Raw genomic sequence first — 23,129 nt, 5'->3', positions numbered from 1 at the left:
AGGTAACCACTAGTTATCAGGGTATATTAGTTTGCATTTCATATATATATATATATATATATATATATATATATGTATATATATATGTGTGTGTGTGTGTGTGTGTAAATTATACATTTATCCTATATATCAATGCTATTTCATTTTGCTTGCCTTCTTTCACTAGACTTAACTATTCTGTATTCTGAGATCCATCAATACTGTTGCAGGTACCAATGGCATATTTACTTTAATTACTGAATAGTATTCTATCATACTATCCTAGCATACAATTTTTCTGTTCACTGAAGAGTGTCATTTTGAGTTGTTTCCAGTCTTGTGGTTTAATAAATGAAGCTACTAGGAACATCTACATGCGGTGATTGGTTTAAAAATGGTTTTCATGCTTTATTTTCATCTTGAGCCTGTTATTGTTTTCCCTCACCCATTTGTCTTCATTCTTAGCACACTGCAATTATGACAGAATCGATATGTCTCGCCTTTTCAGGAACTCCAGAAGTCATATTATTTGACACTTCTCTGGTAGGAGAGGTACCAGTTCTGGATCTGCGTGTCAGGTTAGTTTACCCTTGGACAGATAATTCCATACATGCAATGCTTTAAGCATCATCTTCATCGCTAGGAGCTATCCATTTTTGCATGGGAATATCTGGATGGAGTGTATGCATCCACTTTTAAATGGTATTCTATTATTTAATTTTACTTGTTCTTATTTTACATCTGGGCCAAGTCCCTTAGGAGGCCTTATGAATAATGCTTTCGTTTCTAGTTATGGCTTGTCTTTCATTCTCTTTCAAAGTGCAGAAGTCTTTCAATGTAAGGAAGATTCTAAGGAATCTTATTCCAACCCAAAGTCACAAAGATTTTCTCATGTTTTATTCTGGAAGTTTTGTGGGTCTTTTTTTGTTGTTGTTCTTGTTAAGTTTTAAATCGAATAGTGAAGCAATACAGATTTAAATTTTGTTCATGGTACATGGTTAGAGTACTTTGAAATTATGTGTGTGTGTGTATGTGTGTGTGTGTGTGTGTGTGTGTGTGTTTCCAATTGCTTTTAAAAGATTTCAATTAGGAAGCACAAATATGATAAGTGGTGTAAAATTATGTATGCTTCAAAAGAACATTTGAGTATCAAATGCAAAGTGTCACTTGCAAAGAAATCACACGTAGACCCTTCCTCTTTTGCAGCCATCACACTGGACTGACAGCTGCCATAATGGAATGCAATCTTTGTGATTTCCAGCCGAAGCAAGACATGCCAACAGCATTTCAATGCACCCTCTCACATTCACGTTGTTTCCCCCCCGCCCCCCCCCCCAGTGCACAACTCTGAGAGAGGAGTACGACGCTCGCTCTGTGCCCCTCGGAAAGGATGACAAAGTTTAGGTTTTTATGAGTAAACTACAAAGTGCGACATATTGGCAAAGTGGTCCAGGTGAGCAGGAAGAAATACGTCATCTATCGCTGCAGCAAGAAAAGGCACAACTGTCTGTGTTGGCATCCATCCGGCCTAGAAAGGCAGGTATCACCAGGCTGAAGCTGGACAAAGACTACAAGCAAAACAAACAGCGTCCTGGAAGGGTAAACCAAGTTTTGAGAAGATGGAAAGGAAAAAAGGCAAATACAAGGAAGAAGCGATTGAGAAGATGCGGGAGTAGAGGAAGCTCATACAGAATGTTTAGTAAAGAATGCTTAAATCAAATAAATAAATAAAAGTGCATAATTATCAATTAGAACGAATTATCAATTCAAACCCTTCAGTGTTCTGTTGTTGTTTTGTATTTTTATTTATTTGTGATCAGTTGTCTTTGGAAGAAGCCTGGCTGAATGCCCGAGTAGAAATCTATTAGTACTTTTTCTACATTTCCTAGTTTTTAAGTAGCTAAGTATTTTCAATATTTTTGATTATTTAGCCGTCTTAGTGTAGTAGCATGAAATAATTTCACTCTGCTGAATAATTTCTGTCCTAGTTCAAATGAATTGACACTATTTTAAGTACATTTTTCCCCCCAATGGTAACACCTTTATTTTTATCTTACCATGTATCTTGTTGAACTTTCTTGTAAAAGGTGTTACATTATTTTAATGGTATTTTTAAACGAATTTAAGCTATTTATATTTATTGTGATATATGTGCTTTTTATTTATCATAGCTTTTGCTGGTTTTCTTTCTTGAATTTTTTCCATGAATTTATCACTTTTCTTTATATTTTCTTTCTTAAAGACTTGATATTTCAGGGGCTGAAAAGACGGCTCGGTTGTTATGAGAACTTGCTGCTCTTGCAGAGGACTCAGGCTTGGTCCCCAGGACCCAGATAGTGGTGACAACCATCAGTAATCCAGGAGACCTGATGCCTTCTTCTGACTTCCACAGATAATGGAATGCACATGGTACACAAGCATACATGCAGGAAAAATACACATAAAGTAAAACAGATGAAAATCCTTTGTAAAAAATCAATTCTTTAAAAAAAATTTTCACAAGAAAAAAAAAATTACTTCATTATGGGGGAATTCTTTCCACTATCTCAGTAATAACAGGAGTTGATCATATAGGCTTTTTGCAGTTTTAAAAATCCATTTATGAATATGTCACCTAATTTTTAACAATGCCCCAGGTAAATTTCAATTTTTCTTTTGTTAGTTATAATCTATACTCCATGTAATAATATAATAGGTTCCATGTTCCTTCATTTTATCTGCCTCAGCTTCATCCATGTTGACATGACACACAGACACACACTATATACATACACTTAAAATATAAATATATAGAAATATAACATACATGCGTGTATGCGTGTGTGTGTGTGTGAGAGAGAGAGAGACAGAGACATTAAGTGAGAGAGGAGGGTCATTATTTGATGGGAGATGTCATTCTGTATATGTTTCTCATACTGGTTAATAAATAAAGCACTGTTGACCAATAGGAAAGCAAGATAGGCGGGACTAGGAGACAAGGAGGAAAGAGGAAGCAGTAAGGAGGAGTCAACATGGAGAGACTGGAGAGACCACACGACTGCCGTATTCCCTGGTAAAATGAGACCACGTGGAAATACTAGATTAACAGAAATGGGTTAATACTTAAGACAGAGCTAGCCGATTAGAAACTAGTACCTGGCCAACAGCATTGTATCAAATACAGAGTCTCTGTGCATTATTTGGGGCTTGCGGCGCGGCGGCGGGACAAGACCAGGCAGCGGGAGGAAAATCTGTACTCCTTACAATTATTAACCATTCCTACTAGGTACTAAGAAGACAAATCTGAATATTCATTTATACACAGCTTTCTCCTGCTGCTTTTCCCCAGGTCTTTTCCTCCCTCGCACTTCCAAAGTATTCATTTTCTGCGGCATTGAGGAAATTCTCTAGCTCGGCCTTTAGTTTTAGTAACTTACATGTAAGTTGCGTCAACATTTTCATTTAAAATTTTAAAGTGAAATTTAAATTCCTAAGTTCTGGGTTTTGTTCTTTCTCACAAACGCAAACCCTTTCTGCAGCTCTCTGAATGTCTTGTGACCACTCTAGTATCTCCAGGCCTTTCATACTCTCTCTCCCCATTTTGGGTTGGGTATCTTTCCTTCATGGTGTTGACTTTGTTCGCATCGTGGTGTGTCATAATTACATGCTCATCTTCGTTTGAGAGTCTGTCTGCCAGCTCTTTTGTTTACCGCTGTCTGTTTTCAGTGATTAATGGGGACAGACAAGTGGCTTGTCTCCTGTGTGTGTGGGCTTTCTAACCCACCTGGCAGTCAGTATATATTGAGACACTGCCCTACCTTTCTGGGTCTAGCACCCACATTCAAGGATTCAGTTTGTGGGTAAACACAGCTGCTATCCCCCACTTAGTGCAAGGAGAAAAGAAAAATAGAGGCACAGCTCCAAATGTGGAGTCCCAATTAATAACTCTGATGAGCCCTTTGATTAATAACCCTGACGAATCCCACTTCTACCTCATGTTCCCATTGTCTGTATCTTAAGCTTTGTCTTGTGTTCCTTTCTTTGTTACAGATTTAAATCTATCTTGGTTATAGATTTCAGTTGACATTGTTTGATAGCACACACACACACACACACACACACACACACACACACACACCCTTACATGTGCTCAATGTAAGACAGGAATGGAAAGGAAATAGAGAACTTAAAAAACAAAACAACAACAACAAACCTCAGACTTTCAATTTTTAGTCATTGAAGTTACTTACATGTACGTATTAAAATTCATTGCTAACCTTACGTTCACTCTTATCTCTCAGAAGGACAGCCAAAATATTGGTGACTTCAAGATTTAAATGACCGTGCATCTTCGATAGAGTCTCTAAAATACGTTGGACCTTAGCAAATTAAAAATCAGTAAGTATATGATGCCACCAACAGTGTCAACCATCTGTTTTATTCAGCATTAAATGTGCCAGAGCTTCAATTTAGTTTGGCGAGTGCTTTATCATTAAAAGCATATTACTTCTTCTCCGGGTTGCCAAGATGCCAACACAATTATAAGAACCTATGGAGCTCTGAATGCTGACATAACCATTACGAGCATTGCCTCTCTCCTATGAAAACATATGGAAAAATAAGCTGAAGGATGACTGTATGCATGTGTACATATGCACAAACATGAATCTGTGCAGCAGGAATTGTATTTTTGAGGCCAGGTATGCCGCTGATATTAACTAACATCAATTAAATATTAGCAAGTCTTTTTCCTCCTAAAGGGTCTAACCATACTCTAGTATTTTGAGGAAGAAATTAGCAGAAGTACCCTCTGCCTCGGAACTGCTGATGCTGTGATGATGCAGATGATGCTTTAAAAGCCTCCTATCTTTCCCCAGCCATAAACCCAACCCGCGGTTCCCCCATGATTTTGTTCCCATATGTTCTCGTCTGCATTCTTTTCCTTTCTGAACTCTCCTTTGTTTCTTCTTAACCTAGATTGCGTCCTGTACTCATCCCAGTTACAGGATAGAACATATAAAGCGTGTGTGCACGTGCACACACACGTACACGTGTGTTTGGCTCCTGCTCACACAAAACAAAAATTATAAAGTTACCTATATATCTACCATAATGAACGAAAGAAAGAGCCCGAAACAAGTAGCTGTGACTGAAATAAAAGGGAAACCAAGCACCCAGTGCTGTACAATCGTGCAGCAGCTCGAGGTGACCTGTAAGCTTCACAATAGCCAGGGCATGGCAGACACCATGAGTTCCGAGGTCAAAGCACGGGTTGCGTTATACTCAGACAGGAGAACGCTGATCCGCCTCATCAGCACTGAAAAGGCAACCACTTTCGAAAAGCTAAGGGCCTTGCCCAGTGTCCCCGGCTAAGGGCCTTGCCCAGTGTCCCCCGGCTAAGGGCCTTGCCCAGTGTCCCCGGCTAAGGGCCTTGCCCAGTGTCCCCCGGCTAAGGGCCTTGCCCAGTGTCCCCCGGCTAAGGGCCTTGCCCAGTGTCCCCGGCTAAGGGGCTGTACCCAGTGTCCCCGGCTAAGGGCCTTGCCCAGTGTCCCCGGCTAAGGTGCTTGCCCAGTGTCCCCGGCTAAGAGCCTTGCCCAGTGTCCCCGGCTAAGGGCCTTGCCCAGTGTCCCCGGCTAAGGGCCTTGCCCAGTGTCCCCGGCTAAGGTGCTTGCCCAGTGTCCCCGGCTAAGGGCCTTGCCCAGTGTCCCCGGCTAAGGGCCTTGCCCAGTGTCCCCGGCTAAGGGCCTTGCCCAGTGTCCCCGGCTAAGGTGCTTGCCCAGTGTCCCCGGCTAAGGTGCTTGCCCAGTGTCCCCGGCTAAGGGGCTTTACCCAGTGTCCCCCGGCTAAGGGCCTTGCCCAGTGTCCCCCGGCTAAGGGGCTTTACCCAGTGTCCCCCGGCTAAGGGCCTTGCCCAGTGTCCCCCGGCTAAGGGGCTTTACCCAGTGTCCCCCGGCTAAGGGCCTTGCCCAGTGTCCCCCGGCTAAGGGCCTTGCCCAGTGTCCCCGGCTAAGGGCCTTGCCCAATGTCCCCGGCTAAGGGCTTTACCCAGTGTCCCCCGGCTAAGGGCCTTGCCCAGTGTCCCCGGCTAAGGGCTTTACCCAGTGTCCCCCGGCTAAGGGGCTTGCCCAGTGTCCCCGGCTAAGGGCCTTGCCCAGTGTCCCCGGCTAAGGGGCTGGCCCAGTGTCCCCGGCTAAGGGCCTTGCCCAGTGTCCCCGGCTAAGGGGCTTGCCCAGTGTCCCCCGGCTAAGGGGCTTGCCCAGTGTCCCCGGCTAAGGGCCTTGCCCAGTGTCCCCGGCTAAGGGGCTTTACCCAGTGTCCCCGGCTAAGGGGCTTGCCCAGTGTCCCCGGCTAAGGGCCTTGCCCAGTGTCCCCGGCTAAGGGCCTTGCCCAGTGTCCCCGGCTTGTTTTGCTGGAGGAAAGTACTGGTCACCTGACTTGTAGTGCTATTGCGGCGACGCCACACTGAAACCAGATACACAATGAAAACTGATTGCTATTATGGTAACCCTGGGAGAAACACTAACACCCACTCCCTCGTGAGAGACAAGGAGCTAAGTTGAGAACACAAGAGGACGGTTGGTGGAGCTACAAGTGTGGAATGACCCATTCCTCCCAAAGTAGGCAACGGGCAACCTTCAGAAGCCAGGGGTCAAAAGGTCAGGAAACCAGTTTCTAGAATAATCTTTATGTATGCAGTCTTAGAAGCGGGCTGTTCAGTACTATACTGGACTGTGACCAAAAAGATAGATTTTTAAAAATTTGCTGGGGCACTCCTCCAGGAGAAAAAAAAAAAAAAAAGAAGAAGGTCAGGTCTACACGAGCCAGTAACGGACTTCTGGGCCTCCAGATTCATTTACTTGGCTCTGCTGAGTGTTTGGCTCAGCATTCCCTTAGCAAGTGTAAAAAACGCTCGAACACCACCACCCTGGGATCCTGTTCAACCAATTCAGATAGCTGTGGCCTTTACACTCCCATCCAAGTGAGTTGGCCTTATACCAACATCATTTCCCTAGTATAGCCCAAGCTTAAGTGATAGAGTACATGGCCCAGAGAGCCAGGAGTCAACTGGCTCTTCCTAGTCAATAAATGCCTGGTTATTTTCTCAGATAAGGATACAATGCTCTATCAAGAAGCCCCAGTCACTCAACACTACATACTACAACAGATCCACAACTATAAAAAGAGAATTACTCAAAATACCACTGTCCATCCTTAAAGTATCTTTCCCAAGGAGCTTTAGGCAATTTAATTTTTCTCTTCCAGCCCAACCCCTCGGGAAATAAACTTGGGGTGATTTATTAAAGCTTGCATTTTACAGATATCAAAACACAGCAAGAGGCTCAGACATAAAGTGGCCGGTGTCTGGAGAGAACACTGCTTGCTAAGTGACATTTCTTCCTTACAATTCTGTAACAGATCCTGAGCATTTCGTATTTTTCTTGGGTACAGCTCCCTACAGTTCCCTTAATTCTGTGGACATGGTCTTATCCGGGCCTCCTTCTCTGCCTCCTCCTTTTGCCTTGGACACAGTTCCTTGTCCTCCTTGCCCACAAACCCATCTCTGAAGATACCTAGAACGTTTTCAAGCGGCATGCTTGAAAACCTGCAAGAGTTCTAGAGCCCCCACCGGTGCCTCAGGGACCAACAACCCCTACACGTGCATCTGACGACGTGTCTTACTCCTCCTGCACGGCCATAAGCCTAAGAGTTAGGAATTACAGTATTTGTAAGCACCCCCGGGCCTTTCTCCAGGTAAGATGCGCAGCAGGGAAAGGCAAAGTAAGCATATGAAGAGAGTGCGCAGGTAAAACTCTAGCAAAGGGAAACAAATAGGAAAGCCTTGGGTTGTTTATATTTTAGTAAAAGATGTCCAATACCCTAGATACAAAGACAGAAATTCAAAGAAACAGGCAGGCTGTGTCTCCTGGGTTGCTTGTTGAGAAGTCTGCCCTGGCCAGTTCCTGGAAAATTAACAAATGCAAATAAGTTGGACAGAACCCTCAGAGAGCTAGCAGGGACAGGGACATGGCACCTTTCTCTGTGAGGAGGCAAACAAGGAAGCCGGACACAGGCAACATCTGTTTCCTATAACAGCTGGCTGCTGAAAGATGTAGCCTTAAAAAAATGGCTGAGCTGACAATCCCCAAGAATCCTCCCGTCACAACTGCGCAGGCTAAGCAAGCGGGTGATTACATACAACGCACACTTCCTTCCCCTCAATCCTTGCTGCCTGCTTTTCTTCACAGGGTGGGAGACCACAAACAAACAAACAAACAAATGCAGATTACTTTTCCATTTGATTGACAACCAGCATCCATGAGTCCTGCTGTGCCCTTCAAACATGAAAGTTCATGATCACACATTCGTGACGCTGAGCTTCAGCCGGCCTCGCTCAGAGCACTGGGTGACTCATAACTGGTCAGTGACTATGAAGCACTGGGCACTGAAGCAGACAACTCCACCATCCCCAAGGCTCACCCAAGAGGAGGTGAAATGAACGATCGCACTAAAGAGCTTGTGCGCTGTGGAACTGTGTCTTCTGGCACAGACCGCCCTTGTGTTTATGAACTTGCAGCAGCTGGAGTTACCTGTGCAAGCCTGACTGACCCACTCCACTCGCCCTTGTGGGCCGGAGAGTGGCGCACAGGGCCCTCCCTGAGGAGCTAATGGCAGTTCACAGCTGCTGTGTGATGTGGCCACTGATAAGAGGCCAAAGTGCTCCTAAATGTCCCCTCACCCAAGCTCCTGTAAGCGGCCTACACTCACTGGGTCATTATGAGAAAGAGAGGGAGGGAAGGGGGACTGGATGGGACAATCAACAAAAAATGGGAAGGGGACAGGAGGGAAACATTTTTATAGATGCGTACAAATGTCACAATAAAATTCATTGTGATACACAATCAATATGTGCCAATAAAACCATAGGTACAACCCGCGCCGCCTGGCCAGAATGACAGGCAAGCCACAATGGTCAAGCTGTTGTGTGCAGTAAAAATGGTACTGGCCCCTGGCCCTTCATACCGTTAGGAGGTACCGCTAGCTTCGTGTCGTCATCTCCCTACGGCTTTGGTATCTGCCCACTCATTTTACTGTTTCCCAGATGTTCATTAGTTCCCTACAGGTATATCCAAGGGTTACCTCTACCACTAAACCCACAGAAGCCGCGTCTTGCTTACAGTCCTCCCAGCCCGGGAACACTGCAGTGGATGACTGTGTAAACTGGAAAGGTACTACCTAAGAAGGAGCTGAAGGGCGTGAGACTCGTGAAACAGGAATGAACGACTGCAAAGCACTATGCATGATATGATATATGCATATACACTGACATATAATTGATGCAGTCATGCATGCATACAAAGCATGATTCAGTTTTATGTGTATACATAGTTTGTTATGAAGATGACCTGAGATGACTCTCATTAAATTTGGCTCCATTAATCATTTCTCCTTACTAAATAAAGAAGACAATGGTTCATTTCTTTACTCTTTTCTAACAGTAAGACATTTCACCTAAGGTTCGGAAAGGAAAGTGTGGAGGAAGTTTCTGCAGGTTGGTGAGGAGGAACGGGCCTGCCACTCTTGAGCTAACCCAGGATGAAGACAACTGCCTGTGTTTTCTGCATCCTTCACTCGGTCCTTAGCTCTCATCAACTATCTGCCTTTATCAACCATCTTCCCGAGTTTCTCCCGTGAGTGCAGCATCTTCCAGACACTGACGGACTGACTGAACTCCAATGACCCTATCTCTAAGTAACCTAGTACTGGTGAATGCAGGTCACCTGCCGTCTCAAAGTGGTCCTGAAACACCCAACTCTTCCCCACTGAGATTCTTAGTCAAGCAACTCAATTTCACTAAGTTACAATTCTCCTTACATCGACTCCCTTGCCATCTATAATATACTTTATAATCCAGGAAGGCTTATTTTCTTTATATGTGCTAGCCCAGCTTTTCACATGCCTCTTCCAGGGTGAGACACAACAGAGTACTCCCTAAGTTTTCAATAAATAAGCAAGTGGTCCACCCATCAGAGAACAACCCCCTCCGCTGCTGCCTCTGAGACTATGAAAGAGAGTACACAAATTGTACTTTGGTCTACCTTTTCCTAAGATGGATAGAGGGATGTTAAAGCTGAGGGAGAGGGGAAAAAAAAAATCAATCTATGGTTGGACCAGAAATTTACTCTTCTGCCCTAATGCAAGCATAAACCCAAGTATTATCAGTCTGGAGCTAGCCTACTGCTCCAATGCCCAAAGCTCTCCGTATACATATGTTATTCAACTTCCTAACAGTAAGTTATGAATTAAAATGTGCCACCAAACCCTATGGGATCCTCTCCATTGCAATTTCCATTTCGTCAATTGTCCGGGCACAGTTTTGTTATCGGAGAGAATAAACTCCCTTAAGGAAAAACAAAAACATACTCCTCTCCTACATAGACCCTCCTACATAGTCCTCTAGTTTTATCTTTCATCGCACTCAATTTCAATGAATAACCAATGTTAACTTCATTCATTCGTTTTTATGAACTGTTTAAGAAACATTAATTACTTATTTCACCCAAATAAACACACAATAATACCTTGCCAGTTCACAACAGTTCCTTATACTGATGAATGTTCAATGAAAGTGTTTTTTTTTTTGTTTGTTTGTTTTGTTTTGCTATTTTTTTTAACCCAGCCTAATAATTAAAACACCATACAGTTAGATTCTACTAATTTTATATTAGGGTCTCTGACTGCAAAATATCTACAAATAATATTGTCAATGGAGGAGTGGCCAGCAGAGATCAAATCATGATTAAAATAATCTATTAGCAGTTTTAGAACATTTTTACACAGAAGTTATGTCAAGGAAGTCTATTTTTTACTGCTTGCCTGCTTTCTAGCTAAGATCAACATTCATGTTCCTAGAACACCAAGCACCTTAAGAGAAACTTCTAATTGCGCAATTGCAGATGCATCTCAGTATCAGTGCTGTGAAATTCACTGTCAGCCGTCACACTGAAGACACCTGGCTGGAAAGGCCAGTCAGCACTTTATTGAAAAGTATCAGAAGGCATCAAACTTTAACAAGGTGACATACAGCTGTGTGTTTCCATTTCACAGCACTAAAAGCAAGTCACAATTAGAAATGACCTTGACGGAGGAGGGAAAAAAAAGCAGGGTAAGGTCACCATCACACAGTGATTAAGAAGACAAAAGAGAACTTTCTAAGTCACCAAACTCACCGATATTATACTGAACTCTGGCACTCGGCATTTTCTTGCGCCGTTAAAGAGAATTTAGTAGGTTCACTGAATTGACTGATTTCTTTGTTAATCTATTTGCATGGGTTAAGACCCTGACTGACATAAAACACAACCCAAAAGATGCCAGACAGAGAGTGTAATGAAAGACTGACTGATGGATGATTTTGGGTACAGCCTATCCAATAAATGTGCCTAGCCAGCAAAGAACCCATTGGCAAAGATTTATTATCGGAACAAATAGGTTCTGAAAAGACTGAACACAGTTGAACCTGCAGTAGAAATCCACACTTAAATACAATTATTTGCCCTATGTAGCTCGTTTTTTGTTTAGTTTTTTTGGATTCTTTTCATAGGTTTCCTTTTAGAATAATTAATAAGTAAAAGCAACGACAGAGTACAACGGTGCTGTTAGTGTGTTGTCCTTCGGTTCACACAAAAGAAAGCAAAGTTTATATTACTTACAAGTCTAGGACAACTGCTGACTCATATGTAAAGGAATGTATTAGTAAGGAAAAAGTTAAACATCAATCGCCTGGGATTAATTACATGCAATACACGAATAGTCAAGGGCAGATGTAGAGAGGATTGTAAAAGTTATACCTCCAAGTTCTTTTACATTCAAGATGGCACTCTGGAGTGGTACTGCCTTGATACTAAAACCTAAAATCAGAAGACAGAGAGAGAAGAATTAGCAACTCGACTGTTACATTCAAACACTTAAGACGGTCAGATCCCATGTTTGGGGAAAACTAAAGCTCACTATACATAGCTCAAATTTATACCAGAAACATATCATTCCCAAGATACAATGGCTTTATATTATCTTCTACTATTCTGAAACATCACTGAATATTATAGCCAAAATAACACTATCACTTTCCCTTCAAAATATTGCCCTGTTCTTTAGCATACAAAGATTATACAGCTTTTTATCAATTAGAAGACAAACAGAAAACAATGAGAATTTCAAAGTAAATGTTCAATCTACTAGGTCCTAAGGATTAAAACACTGGAATAGTAACTATCTTATAACTGAATATTCTTGTATTTGTTAGTGTTTCCTTTGAGGACACAATAATATATACCTGTATTTTTCTTTAAAAGTAAAATTATAAATAATTATTTATACACAAATAATTTTACAAAGAATGTCATAAAACACTGATAATGTTCAAAGAATATACTTCTATGACTAACAAAATGCTTAGGGCTTCATTATCCATAGTGAAGGCAATCAATTTAGTTGGAACACGTAAGAATATACATATATGTGTACGCACATACACACCTGAGCAAACACACGTGCACAAAGACAAACACTGGATATTTCTGAAAGCAGTCACAAGAAACTAGACTAGCAATGACTAGAGAGAGGACTGGAGACATGGAATCCTGCAACAGATTCTTTTGTTTCAACTGAGTACCTGTGCCATGTACTTGTTTTTTTTTTTTTTGATCGAAATTCCTATCAATTTTTAAAAATGAATTTTTCAGTAGTTTCAGAGTACAGTTTTAACATGAGCAATTACATGAAATAAATAGTTATTTTCCCACAAAATTACCAGTAAAGATGGTGATGAGGGGAGGGGAAAGCTCTAATGGGCATACTGTATGTAGGTAAGAACAATTTACAAGGCATTGCCTCGACTTACAAAAAGGACGAGTCTTTTGTATGCCTTCTCTCCATGGTCTCCCAGCTATAAATTACAATTATTATCCCATATATTATATCCTGAACAGTTTCCCCTCCTTCCCCTCCCCCCAGCCTCTCTCCCCTCCCCCTGTACCTCCCCTTTCCCCCAGATCTACCAAGCCCCCCAGTCTCCAGTCAGAAACAAGCAGACTTCCCAGGGACACCAACCAAACACAGCATTACAAGCTACAATAAGACAAGAGACACACTATCACATCAAGGCTGACCCGGGCAACCCAACAGGAAGAAAAAGGTCGCACACGTGGGCGGAGGAGTCAGAGACAGCCCCCTGCTCCCTCTGTTAGGAATTTCACAAGAACACCAAGCTACTCCGTCAGAATATATATGCAGAGGGCCTAGACCAGACCCTTACAGGCTACCCAATCTCTGCCAGACCCCATGGGTCCTGGTCCATTCATTCTGTGGGCCGTGCTTCCATGGTGTCCCGGATCCCTCTGGTTACTTCAAACCTCCTTTCTCCCTCTCCTTGGAAGAACTCCGTGAGGTCCACCTAATGTTTGGCTATGGGATTCTGCATCTGCTTCAATCAGTTGCTGGGATGAAGTCTCTCTTGTGTCTCTTTGAGGAGGATTCTGCTAGGCTCCTGTCCCAGAACACTCTGTAAGCAGGACAAGCTGTAGGCCAAAGCTTTTGTGGCTGAATTGGTGTCCCAATCCCTCCAGCTGAGGCATTGCCTGGTCACAGAAGGTGACCGGTTCAGACTCTGTGTCCGCCATCACTAGGAGTCTTTGCGAGCCTCGTAGAGTCCGTGGACTAGCCGTTGGTCGAGGTCTCACCCGCTAGCAAATGCCCACCAGTTCCAGTTGTTTCTCCCAGTACCACCCTCGCTTGATCGCTCCTGTTCCCAACTCCTCCTGCTGCCCCCGGTCCACTGGAGAAATCTATTTCCCCTTCCCAGGGACAGCCATGCACCCCCCCCCCCCTTAAGTCCTGCTTGTTGCTGAGCCTTTCTGGGCCTGTGGGCAGCAGCATGATTATCTTTTATCCTTTATAGCTAATACCCACTTATGAGTGAACACATACCATGCTTGCATTTTGGGTCTGGGCTACCTCACCCAGGATTATTTTTTTCACATCCATTCGCTTGCAAATTTCATGACATCATTGTTTTCAACAGCTGAGTAGTACTCCGCTGTGTAAATGTACCACATTTTCTTTATCCAGTCTTTGGTTAAGGGGACATCTAGGTCGTTTACAGGTTCTGGCAATTTTTAAAGAAGCAGCTATGAATATAGTTGAGCAAGTGTCCTTGTGGTATGATTGAGAATCCTTTGGGCAGATGCCCACGAATGGAATAGCTGGGTCTTGAGGTAGACTGATTCCCCATTTCCTGAGATACTGCCACACTGACTTCCAAAGTTGCTGTACAAGTTTGCACTCCTACCAGCAAGGGAGGAGTGTTCCCCTTGCTCCACCTCCTCAACATCACAGGCTGCCAATTTTGTTTATGATCTTAGTCATTCTTACACTCCATTTTAAAGGCAGTATTTGATACTGGCTGAAGGACTGACTCTGGAATCAGACAGAGCTAGACTTACGTTCCAGCTCCTCCAGTGTGAGCAACCTACTAGTGTTAGCTTTCTCGTTTGTCTTTGGTTGTGAGCCTGACTGAGCCATCTCTCCAGCCTTACCTTTCTCGTTTGTACGATGGGAAGGACAGTATCTACTTTACAGCCTTGTCATAGGATGCTGATATAGGTAATGCGTCTATTACAGGATAAAGATGCAGTCGCTCTCTCTCTCTCTCTCTCTCTCTCTCTCTCTCTCTCTCTGTCTCTGTGTGTGTGTGTGTGTGTGAGTGAGAGAGTGAGAGAGAGAGAGAGAGAGAGAGAGAGAGAGAGAGAGAGAGAGAGAGAGAGAGAGATCCCCCATGCTAAAATGCTGGTGTGTACCTGAGCCTGTAGCAAAGCCTCTCCAGGTGTCTGGCCTCTGGGAAACCAGGGACAGTCAGTGCCAATCACAATACTCCTACAGGCACTGAAATTCCCCTGCAGGAGATTTGGATGCTTGAGTATATCTGCCTACCTCACATGGATATTCTATGGATTAAACAGCAATGATTGTGAAATCCTGGAAACAAAAGGCCTCTGCAGATGCCCAACAGTCTATTAGTGGTTAAGTTCAAGACAACCCCCTCAAGAATGGATTTTCCAGAGAAGCAGCACAGGCCAAACTTTGAAGAAGAAAAAAAAAAAACTTCTGAAGCACACCAGTAATGTTTAATTAGCTTTGATTCGTAAAAGTTGACAACAGGCAAGGACTCAAAAGAGAAGTAATGTCCTTCTAGAAATGGCCACAGCCATATGCAAAATGCAACTTCAGACATATATTAGTGCAACAGGCAGGTAATAAGACCATTACTATCTTTAACTCTTGCAGCCCTCTATAATAAACTGACTAAGTATCAACTGTTCATGTTAAGTAGAGGAACCAAACAACCTTATTTACAGGCATATAAGTGTTTCTGCAGAATATGCATGAATGCTTTTTCCCTAGAATGAACATGTGTAGCTAGATTTATTCTGCAGATGTATTCACGGTCTCCCATACATAGTATCCACATCATTCTTATATTCAGCTATGGCAATTGCTGCTCAGAAAACAAGGTCTAAATTATCAATGCAAACAATGAATTTTCCATGGAAGAGAAACAGTATTTCTGTATTTTGCTTATTCTAAATATCTGCAAAAACTAAACAGAAGAACTAAAAAAGTAAAGCAATAGTTTCAGTTCACAAACGCCCAGCAAAGAAGAAAAGAGAAACCACACTATATGTTGTTTTTGTTTACAGTGGGTTGGATGAGGTGAAGAGTTAATAAAATTAGTAGAGTCGGAAAAAAAACATCAAAACCTCTACAAGGATTGTGTTAAGCAATAAAGGCACGAGTTACAGAGTATGAAAGTCTGGGTTCAAATCTTGGCCCCATCCATTACTAGGTGTTTGATTTTTATCAGGGAAGCCTTTTCTGGGTTTTAAAAACATGTATGTTCCTTCCAGATCCCAAAGTTGCTAGTTTACCTGTGTGGCAACCCTGATGACACCATCAGTACACTGTCCCGAGAGGAAGAGAAGCCGAGTGTTGTGTGGACTACTAGAAGCAAGGCCTTGCTGCGTGGACTCCTGCAGGCACCAGTGGGCAGCCACACTCACACTGATGTGTTTACCTTTGAGCGAAAGATGCTCGCTCTTCCTGGGCAATATGTGTGACTAACAAACCCACACATTTATTTTCCTCTGTGTCTGACGTGAGCAAGCCGCAAAAATTTTTTCAAAGATAAACAACATTGCTTTTTTTTTTCTGGAATGAAAACAATAGCATGAGTTTAGGAAGCCCTTCTTGCTAGAGACCACTAAGACTCGGACCTTGGGAAGGAGCGGTAACTTCCAAATGACTGGGCTCTGACAGCACGAAAATCCTTCTGACTCTTCAACCCCAAGTGCTCTGGTGGCCTCCCTGGGAGTCTGTGCTGATGTGACAAGACACTTTCTGTGGGCTCGGACTCACCTGCCATAATCCCATATGACTTTGGCCTTGACTCTTCAACTACCACTAGGCTATGAGCAGCCCAGACGAGCTCTTTGAGATCTCCTATAAAATTAGGATTCCTTTATTTATATTCAACAAGAAGGAAATAATAGTAACAGCTGAGTCAAATCTTAATGGCCTCTAGTGTTGGCTGAAGAAGACTTAAGGGTAGGTCTCTCTAGGCACGGTCCACATAGCATGATGGTCGAGGCCTACGTTGTCCATTCATTTTTTCCTGGCATTTCTAGGTCACATCAGCAAGACTGAAACCTCCCCTAAGATTTAACCCCACAAATTTTAATAAATATATGACTTGATGACTCTTTGGGGAAATAATTGTTTTCTTAGCCTCTCAGTCAATGTTTTGCAACCATTAAGTCTAGCTAAACCTATAATACAGGGGAGATGGATTTGAAAATGTTGTACCGGGAAGGCAATCCTGGAATTCTAACAAAACTAGTTTGGGAAGGAAGGCCAGTCTGTTTTCATTCATCATGTGTTACACACAAACGTTGTACTTGGGCCTACACCCCAGATCCTCGTTCCCCCTCCCCCAAGCCTGCACACACACACACACACACACACACACTGATGCCTGATGTATGCTCCTGGAGATCCTGCATCCCTCTGAAGAATGACCAAAGGGAATGGCATTCCAGAGATCTGGTGGTCTCGACCAAGACCAAAAGCATTATTTATGCCACGACAGCCTTGTGATGTTTGGACAAAAATCCAGCAAAATTCTTCTCAATAGGATTTCAACATCATAGAGGGAAATTTAATCTACTGGCATTTTATAAGCACAATCCTTTAGCAGATACCAAAATTTACTGTTTAACTTGTTTCTCTGGTTAACCCAGGTGCAGCTAATACAGAAGTCATTTTATTTTAAACACTTCATTCAGCTTCTTGGGAACATTTTCTGTCTTCCTTTCAAACTGTCACGAGCTTTGACCACAGGAAATTTTTCAAGAGCAAAAGTATGCCTGTATATGTATCAATCCAGAAAGACATTTTCAACATTTTTTTTTTCAATTCAAAGTATTTAGTTCTTGGGCTCCATCAATACATTATTCTAAGCCTTTGGATTCTTCTGGTTCAACAAAGAAAATCAAAATAAACTACAGCTTAACAACTGCTATTAACAAACTCGTAGTAGGTCCACAGGAAAGGCACTCACTCAGACAGAACTGGCTTTTGTTTTTAGACCTCAGAAGAAGCTACTCAGTCAGTCAGTCAGTCAGTCAGTCAGTCAATCAGTCAGTCTCTCTCTCTCTCTCTCTCTCTCTCTCTCTCTCTCTCTCTCTCTCTCTCTCTCTCTCTCTCCAGCTCCTGCCTTCTGTAGGATTTCTTGGCCCTTTGAGTTTTGACAATTTAAGTACCTTTTAAAAATTATGTCAAAGCTAAAAGATGGTCGAAGTTAACAATCCAATAAAATTTGGATTCCCTTTCTTCCTGGAAAAAAAGCAGGCATGCTTGCTTTGCTAAAACTGGGTGGTGGGCCTGCCCTTCTCAGGGATTGCTATCAATTCCTAAGAAACCCGGGCTTAACAAAGACCCCCCTCTGTCATTGTTGAAAACAATCATTTCATCTTAATTTGATTTATATTTTCAAAACGTTAAAAAAGAGAGAAATAATTTAGAACAATAAAATTTCCTCATACCACATCAACAGACACATTATTTTCCATTTTATTTATATATTCCCAGTTTACATTCAAATGCATGTTTCTGCAGTCTAATTCTTAAAAAAATGAATGTGAATTTAATTTTTTCATTGTCTCCAACAGAAGACAATATAGATTTGCCGATCTCAACCATTTCAACTGAGGTTTCAAATTTGATTTAACAAGCTCCCTTGCTTTAGGATATTTACATTGCTTTAAAGTTTTACTTTAAAGGAATTGCCATAAACATACAGTTTCTTTTACATGAGTAAGTTAAGACATGCTGCAATTGTGCCTGTATTAGGCCTGCTATCCCTTTCTATTTCTTACTATGTTGAGAACTTTTATCAGAAATTGATGTTGGAAATCTTAAACCTCATCAGGGATTTCACAGTTCTTCACTTACAGAAACTGAAACTTGAATTTTAAAAAATACAAAAACAAAATAACGAGGAATATCACAAATTCTGATAAGTTGTCATTTGGTACAAGATGAGTTATAGTTGCTCTTTTGAGTTCTTATTCTAGGGGTGAACTAGAAGCAAGCTAGTTTTCAAATATTTGGAAGCTGTTTCCTCAGGCTGGTTTTGTTAATGATTTCTAATTTAATTCCATGAGAATGGAAGGTCCCCATAGCCTGGGGACCACGTACAGTCCAAACTTACTTAAAACACTGTAAGGTTTTTGTATGTGTAATATTGGGGGTGGGCAGTCTCAGTCAACTCCATTTTGTGGTTTGCCAGCATGAACTTTGCAGACAGCAATGTTTAAGTGATAGATAATGCCCATTACAGTCTGAAAAACGTACTTCCCATCACTGGAGTCAACCTAAACTAACTGACACTTGTTTTTCTATATTATAGTGGATAATTATTTAATTCAGCACATGTTCAAAGGCACTTGGGAAGAATAGATGTCTTCTGTGGTTAGGTGGAGAGATAAAAGTTAACCACATCATGTTGGTGGACAGTGTCATTCAAGTCTACTGTATCCAGGTTGATTGCTAGCCCATAAAGTATCAACTGGTGACAGAGAAATTTCTTATTTTAACTGTGTGTTTGTCTACCTCACTCTGATATTCCATCCTTTCTTGTTTTGTGTATTTTGAAGATCTAGTGTTAGGTATATAACTCCTCATTTTTCTTGATTAAAATGATTCCTTCATCACTATGAAATAAACTTGGTTGTTCTCTGCATTATTCTTTGCTCTGAAGTTTACATTGCCTGACATTGATATAATCATCCTAATTATTTTTGTTGTATACTATTGGACTCCTACATTTTTCTATTCATTTACTTCAAGTTACTTGTATTTATATTAAGATTTGTTCCCTAAACTCAATATTCGGTTGAATCTTACATTTTTTTTAAAAACTTGGTCATAGCCATTCATCCTTAATTGAAGTGTTTATAACATTTACTTTTAATTGTTGTTGGTGATGTTTCAGTATAATACCTTGTTACTTATGTCCAGTTTGTTCCTTCTAATCTTGTTCCCTTTTTATCGCTCTTCAGCCTGCTTCTGACTGGGGGATCTGCTTGACACTTTCTATGAAAACAGTTCTGTCTGTGTTGTGCTTTTTAACTCATTTCCCCCCCAGTGTTTTCACGGGAATAATTGTTTTTACTTTGTTTTAGGAGGTTAAATCAGTTCTGATTACTGCATTTGGATGAGAATCAGAAATCACTCATGTTCTTTCTATCCTTCCTTGAACCCTTCAAACTTTTCTTTATTCTCAGATGACGATGCCTACAGACATCTATAAGAATGCTCATAAGACCAGTCCTACTGAAACAAATGTACATAACGCCTTCTCTTTTTCTATCCTGAAAAAATAGTTTCTATAGAATCTTACAAAGAAGCAAGTGTAATGATTAGTCTGTATAGCTCATTACCATTTCTCATATAATACTTCCTCATTCTCTGGGTAGTAGCTATCCTAATAATCTACTAAAAGTGAGTTATCACTATCATTATTTAGCATATTGCTAACCATGACCAAGGAACCTTTTTTCAGATTTTTGACTTGACTTAATTTTTGATTTCTTGGTTGTAACTGACTTATATGATATTATATAGAAATGCCTGGATTAAGATTCTTTAACAAAGGAGCTAGAGAGATGGCTCAGTGCTTAAGAGCGCTGGCTGCTCTTCCAGAGGACCTGAGGTCAATTCCCAGCAATCAAATGGTGGCTCATAACCATCTATAGTGGGATCTGATACCCTCTTCTGACTTAAAGTTGTACATATTCATAAAATAAATAAATAAATCTTTAAAAAGAAGGGTCCAAGGGGTGGTGGCCCACGCCTTTAATCCCAACACTGGGGAGGCAGAGGCAGGCTGATCTCTGCCAGTTCAAGGATAGCCTGGTCTTCACAGTGAGTTCCAGGACAGACTCAAAAGCTATGCAGAGAAACGCTGTCTTGAAAAATCAACACCTAATGGATGGTGGAAATGCAGCTAGTGCTTAGTGTCCCTTCCTCTACTCACTGTTTCCAGAAAACCTCATTCAAAGCAATGTCTCAGGAGCTTCCCAGATCTGTACCTGTCACTCTAAACTCCTTCTAACCTGTTATTCCAGTGTTTCAAACATTACTAGATGTCCCAATAACAACAACAAAAATGGAATGTCCCAAGCCAACCTTTACATTTTTCTTTTACTTTAAAATGGCCTGTCATGGTTTTTCTACTTCTTTCTACAATGTTCCCCAAACATCAAGATAGAGACTTTAATCATTATGGAATTTTCTTTTTCCATCACCCAATATGACTGCCACTTTACGGTATTGATCACACGTGCTCCTAACTCATCATCACCAAATTGTGTCTTTTGGCTCATCGCTCCATACTACGGGTGTCCAACAGCTTTTCCATTCTCTAGCCCAGACTCCAGCACCTTGACCAGTAAGACAGACTTTCTCTGAATTATCTGTTTTGGATCCCAACTATCCTTGTCCCATCATCAGTCATGGCTTAGATTCCTAACCATCAAGTGAGGCATTTTTCAAACACAATGTTCACTCGGAAGCCTTCTTTGACCTTCCAAGGCTAGAAATCAAGTGTAATTCTCATGCCTATACCATCAAGTATGACATACATCACAATACCTTAGCACAGGACCTGGCATATATAAAGAGTCAAGTGTGAACCATTTTACCACTTGGAAACTTATCTTCCAAACCTTGTATAAACTTCTTGATGGCAAGGACCTCCAAAGAGGCCTCCAAAGAGGCCCTGTGCCAAGCTCAAGATAGCTGCAACTCAACAGAAGTTTGATACCCAAAACATTAGCCAACTTGCTATCTAATTCATCAGCTAGCACAAATGTTATGATTGGTTCCAGTAGAAGGAAAATTATAAATTACTTAATGATTTGATGAAAACAAATATAGGACTTGTCATAATTTACAAATAAATTACAAAATTATTTGCAGATAACTTTTACAATATAATTCAAGACTTCACTTCCAGAAACATTGCTAGATGTTGACTGACAAGTGAACAAAATGCTATTTTTTGTTGCTCTTACACTTATTTTGGAAGTTACTTTGCTTAAAAGGAATTAAAAAGCTAATGGTGTTTATATGACTTTATAGCACATTACTCAAAGGAGTTCAACTTTCGGAGACAACCGCTAAGGGTATGCTTACATCAGAATCTGAGGTCTTAGATATCACTGAGCTTCATTTGAAAACCTTACTTGGAATCCTACCTCTGTACTTATGTAAAAATGAACACACCTTATTCAGGTGATTTAAAAACAATACAAAAAAAGAAAAGAAATGATTCTTACCTATCAAAAAAGATATTATAAGTCTCACAGAGGGTAGTTTAGGTAAATATACTACGTAGGTTAAATCTATTGTCATTAGTTTATTCATTTCAACAAATGTCTACATCTGTGTACAAGCTTTGTGCCCACCTCTGCTTACACAATATCAAGTAAGATGTGCTGCCCACCCTCGGAAGCTTAGGAAGGGCTGAGGGGTGAGGCAGGCAAGCGAATGAAGCAGCTGATGGCACAGACTTCAACTAGGGGCCTGTTGGGGGTGGGAGGCGGTGAGGAGGGAGCTCCTCAGGAGCCCTGTGCAAAGTGGCTGTACACCAGCACCATGCTCACCCCCGCAAATTCACCTCTAATCAGCAGTGATGCCTCTTTCACCCACATGTACAAATGTATTCCTGTAAGACCCATTGTCTTCTGCATCTATAATTCTAAGACCTAAAAAGGTCTTGAAATCTGCACTTATTTTTCTAACTTAGTTTTCACTAAACCTGAGCTGAACTGATGTGAAGTTCCCTGATCACCAATATTTTTCCTACTTAAGAAACCCTGGTGAATGATTTCATCACCCACCCTTTAGCTGGGCCAGGGACTGAGTCAATGCTGGCCCTTCGTTCTCTTCCAAAGCCAACTGGCGAGCAAGCGCTGCCAATCCCTTCAAACCCTCTTCTAGACTTCTACACACTCTCTACGCTTCTTTATTCTGTTTGCCTCGCCTCAAGAGTGCTATCGTCATCATCCATTGCCTCTGTCTCCAGCAGCCATCATCGTCATCATCCACTGCCTCTGTCTCCAGCAGCCATCATCGTCATCACCCACTGCCTCTGTCTCCAGCAGCCATCGTCATCATCCACTGCCTCTGTCTCCAGCAGCGCTCCTCACCATTCACACCCCGGGTCAAGCCCAGCCTCCTCCTTCTCAAATGAGTCCTTGCTCATAAGACTCCAAGGCCCCAATGCCTCTTGACGACACAGAGAAAACTAAGACTTCTAAATTTGGTGTAAAACGTTTTGTCAAGACTTGGTCTCTCTCTTATTATTTGTCACCTGGGATCCTCATCCACCTATGATAGCCAAAATGTCTTCAGATACTGCCAGTGCTCATACACTCTGCAGGGTGCAAAATAGCTCTGATTTAAACAAACAAACAAACAAAAAGAAAGAAAGAAAACAAGAACAACAAAAAAAAAAAAAAAAACCACTCTATTTGGAGCTAAAAGACGGTTTA

At 41.7% G+C, this 23,129-nt stretch overlaps 1 protein-coding gene across 1 annotated transcript in view; it reads right to left on the bottom strand.

Moving 5' to 3' along the window:
* Arl15 (ADP ribosylation factor like GTPase 15) overlaps window positions 1–23,129 on the bottom strand; it is a 347,400-nt gene that overhangs the window by 202,403 nt on the left and 121,868 nt on the right. Inside the window, exon 3 of the mRNA XM_051183077.1 lies at window positions 11,808–11,867. Within this exon, the coding sequence (XP_051039034.1) occupies window positions 11,808–11,867 (60 nt within the window). The remainder of the gene's footprint in view (window positions 1–11,807; window positions 11,868–23,129) is intronic.

Source organism: Phodopus roborovskii, unplaced genomic scaffold, assembly GCF_943737965.1.
Source record: "Phodopus roborovskii unplaced genomic scaffold, PHOROB, whole genome shotgun sequence".
Lineage (NCBI taxonomy): Eukaryota > Metazoa > Chordata > Mammalia > Rodentia > Cricetidae > Phodopus > Phodopus roborovskii.
Note: the sequence above shows the minus strand (reverse complement) of the source record. Positions and strands in the feature narration are given on the sequence as shown.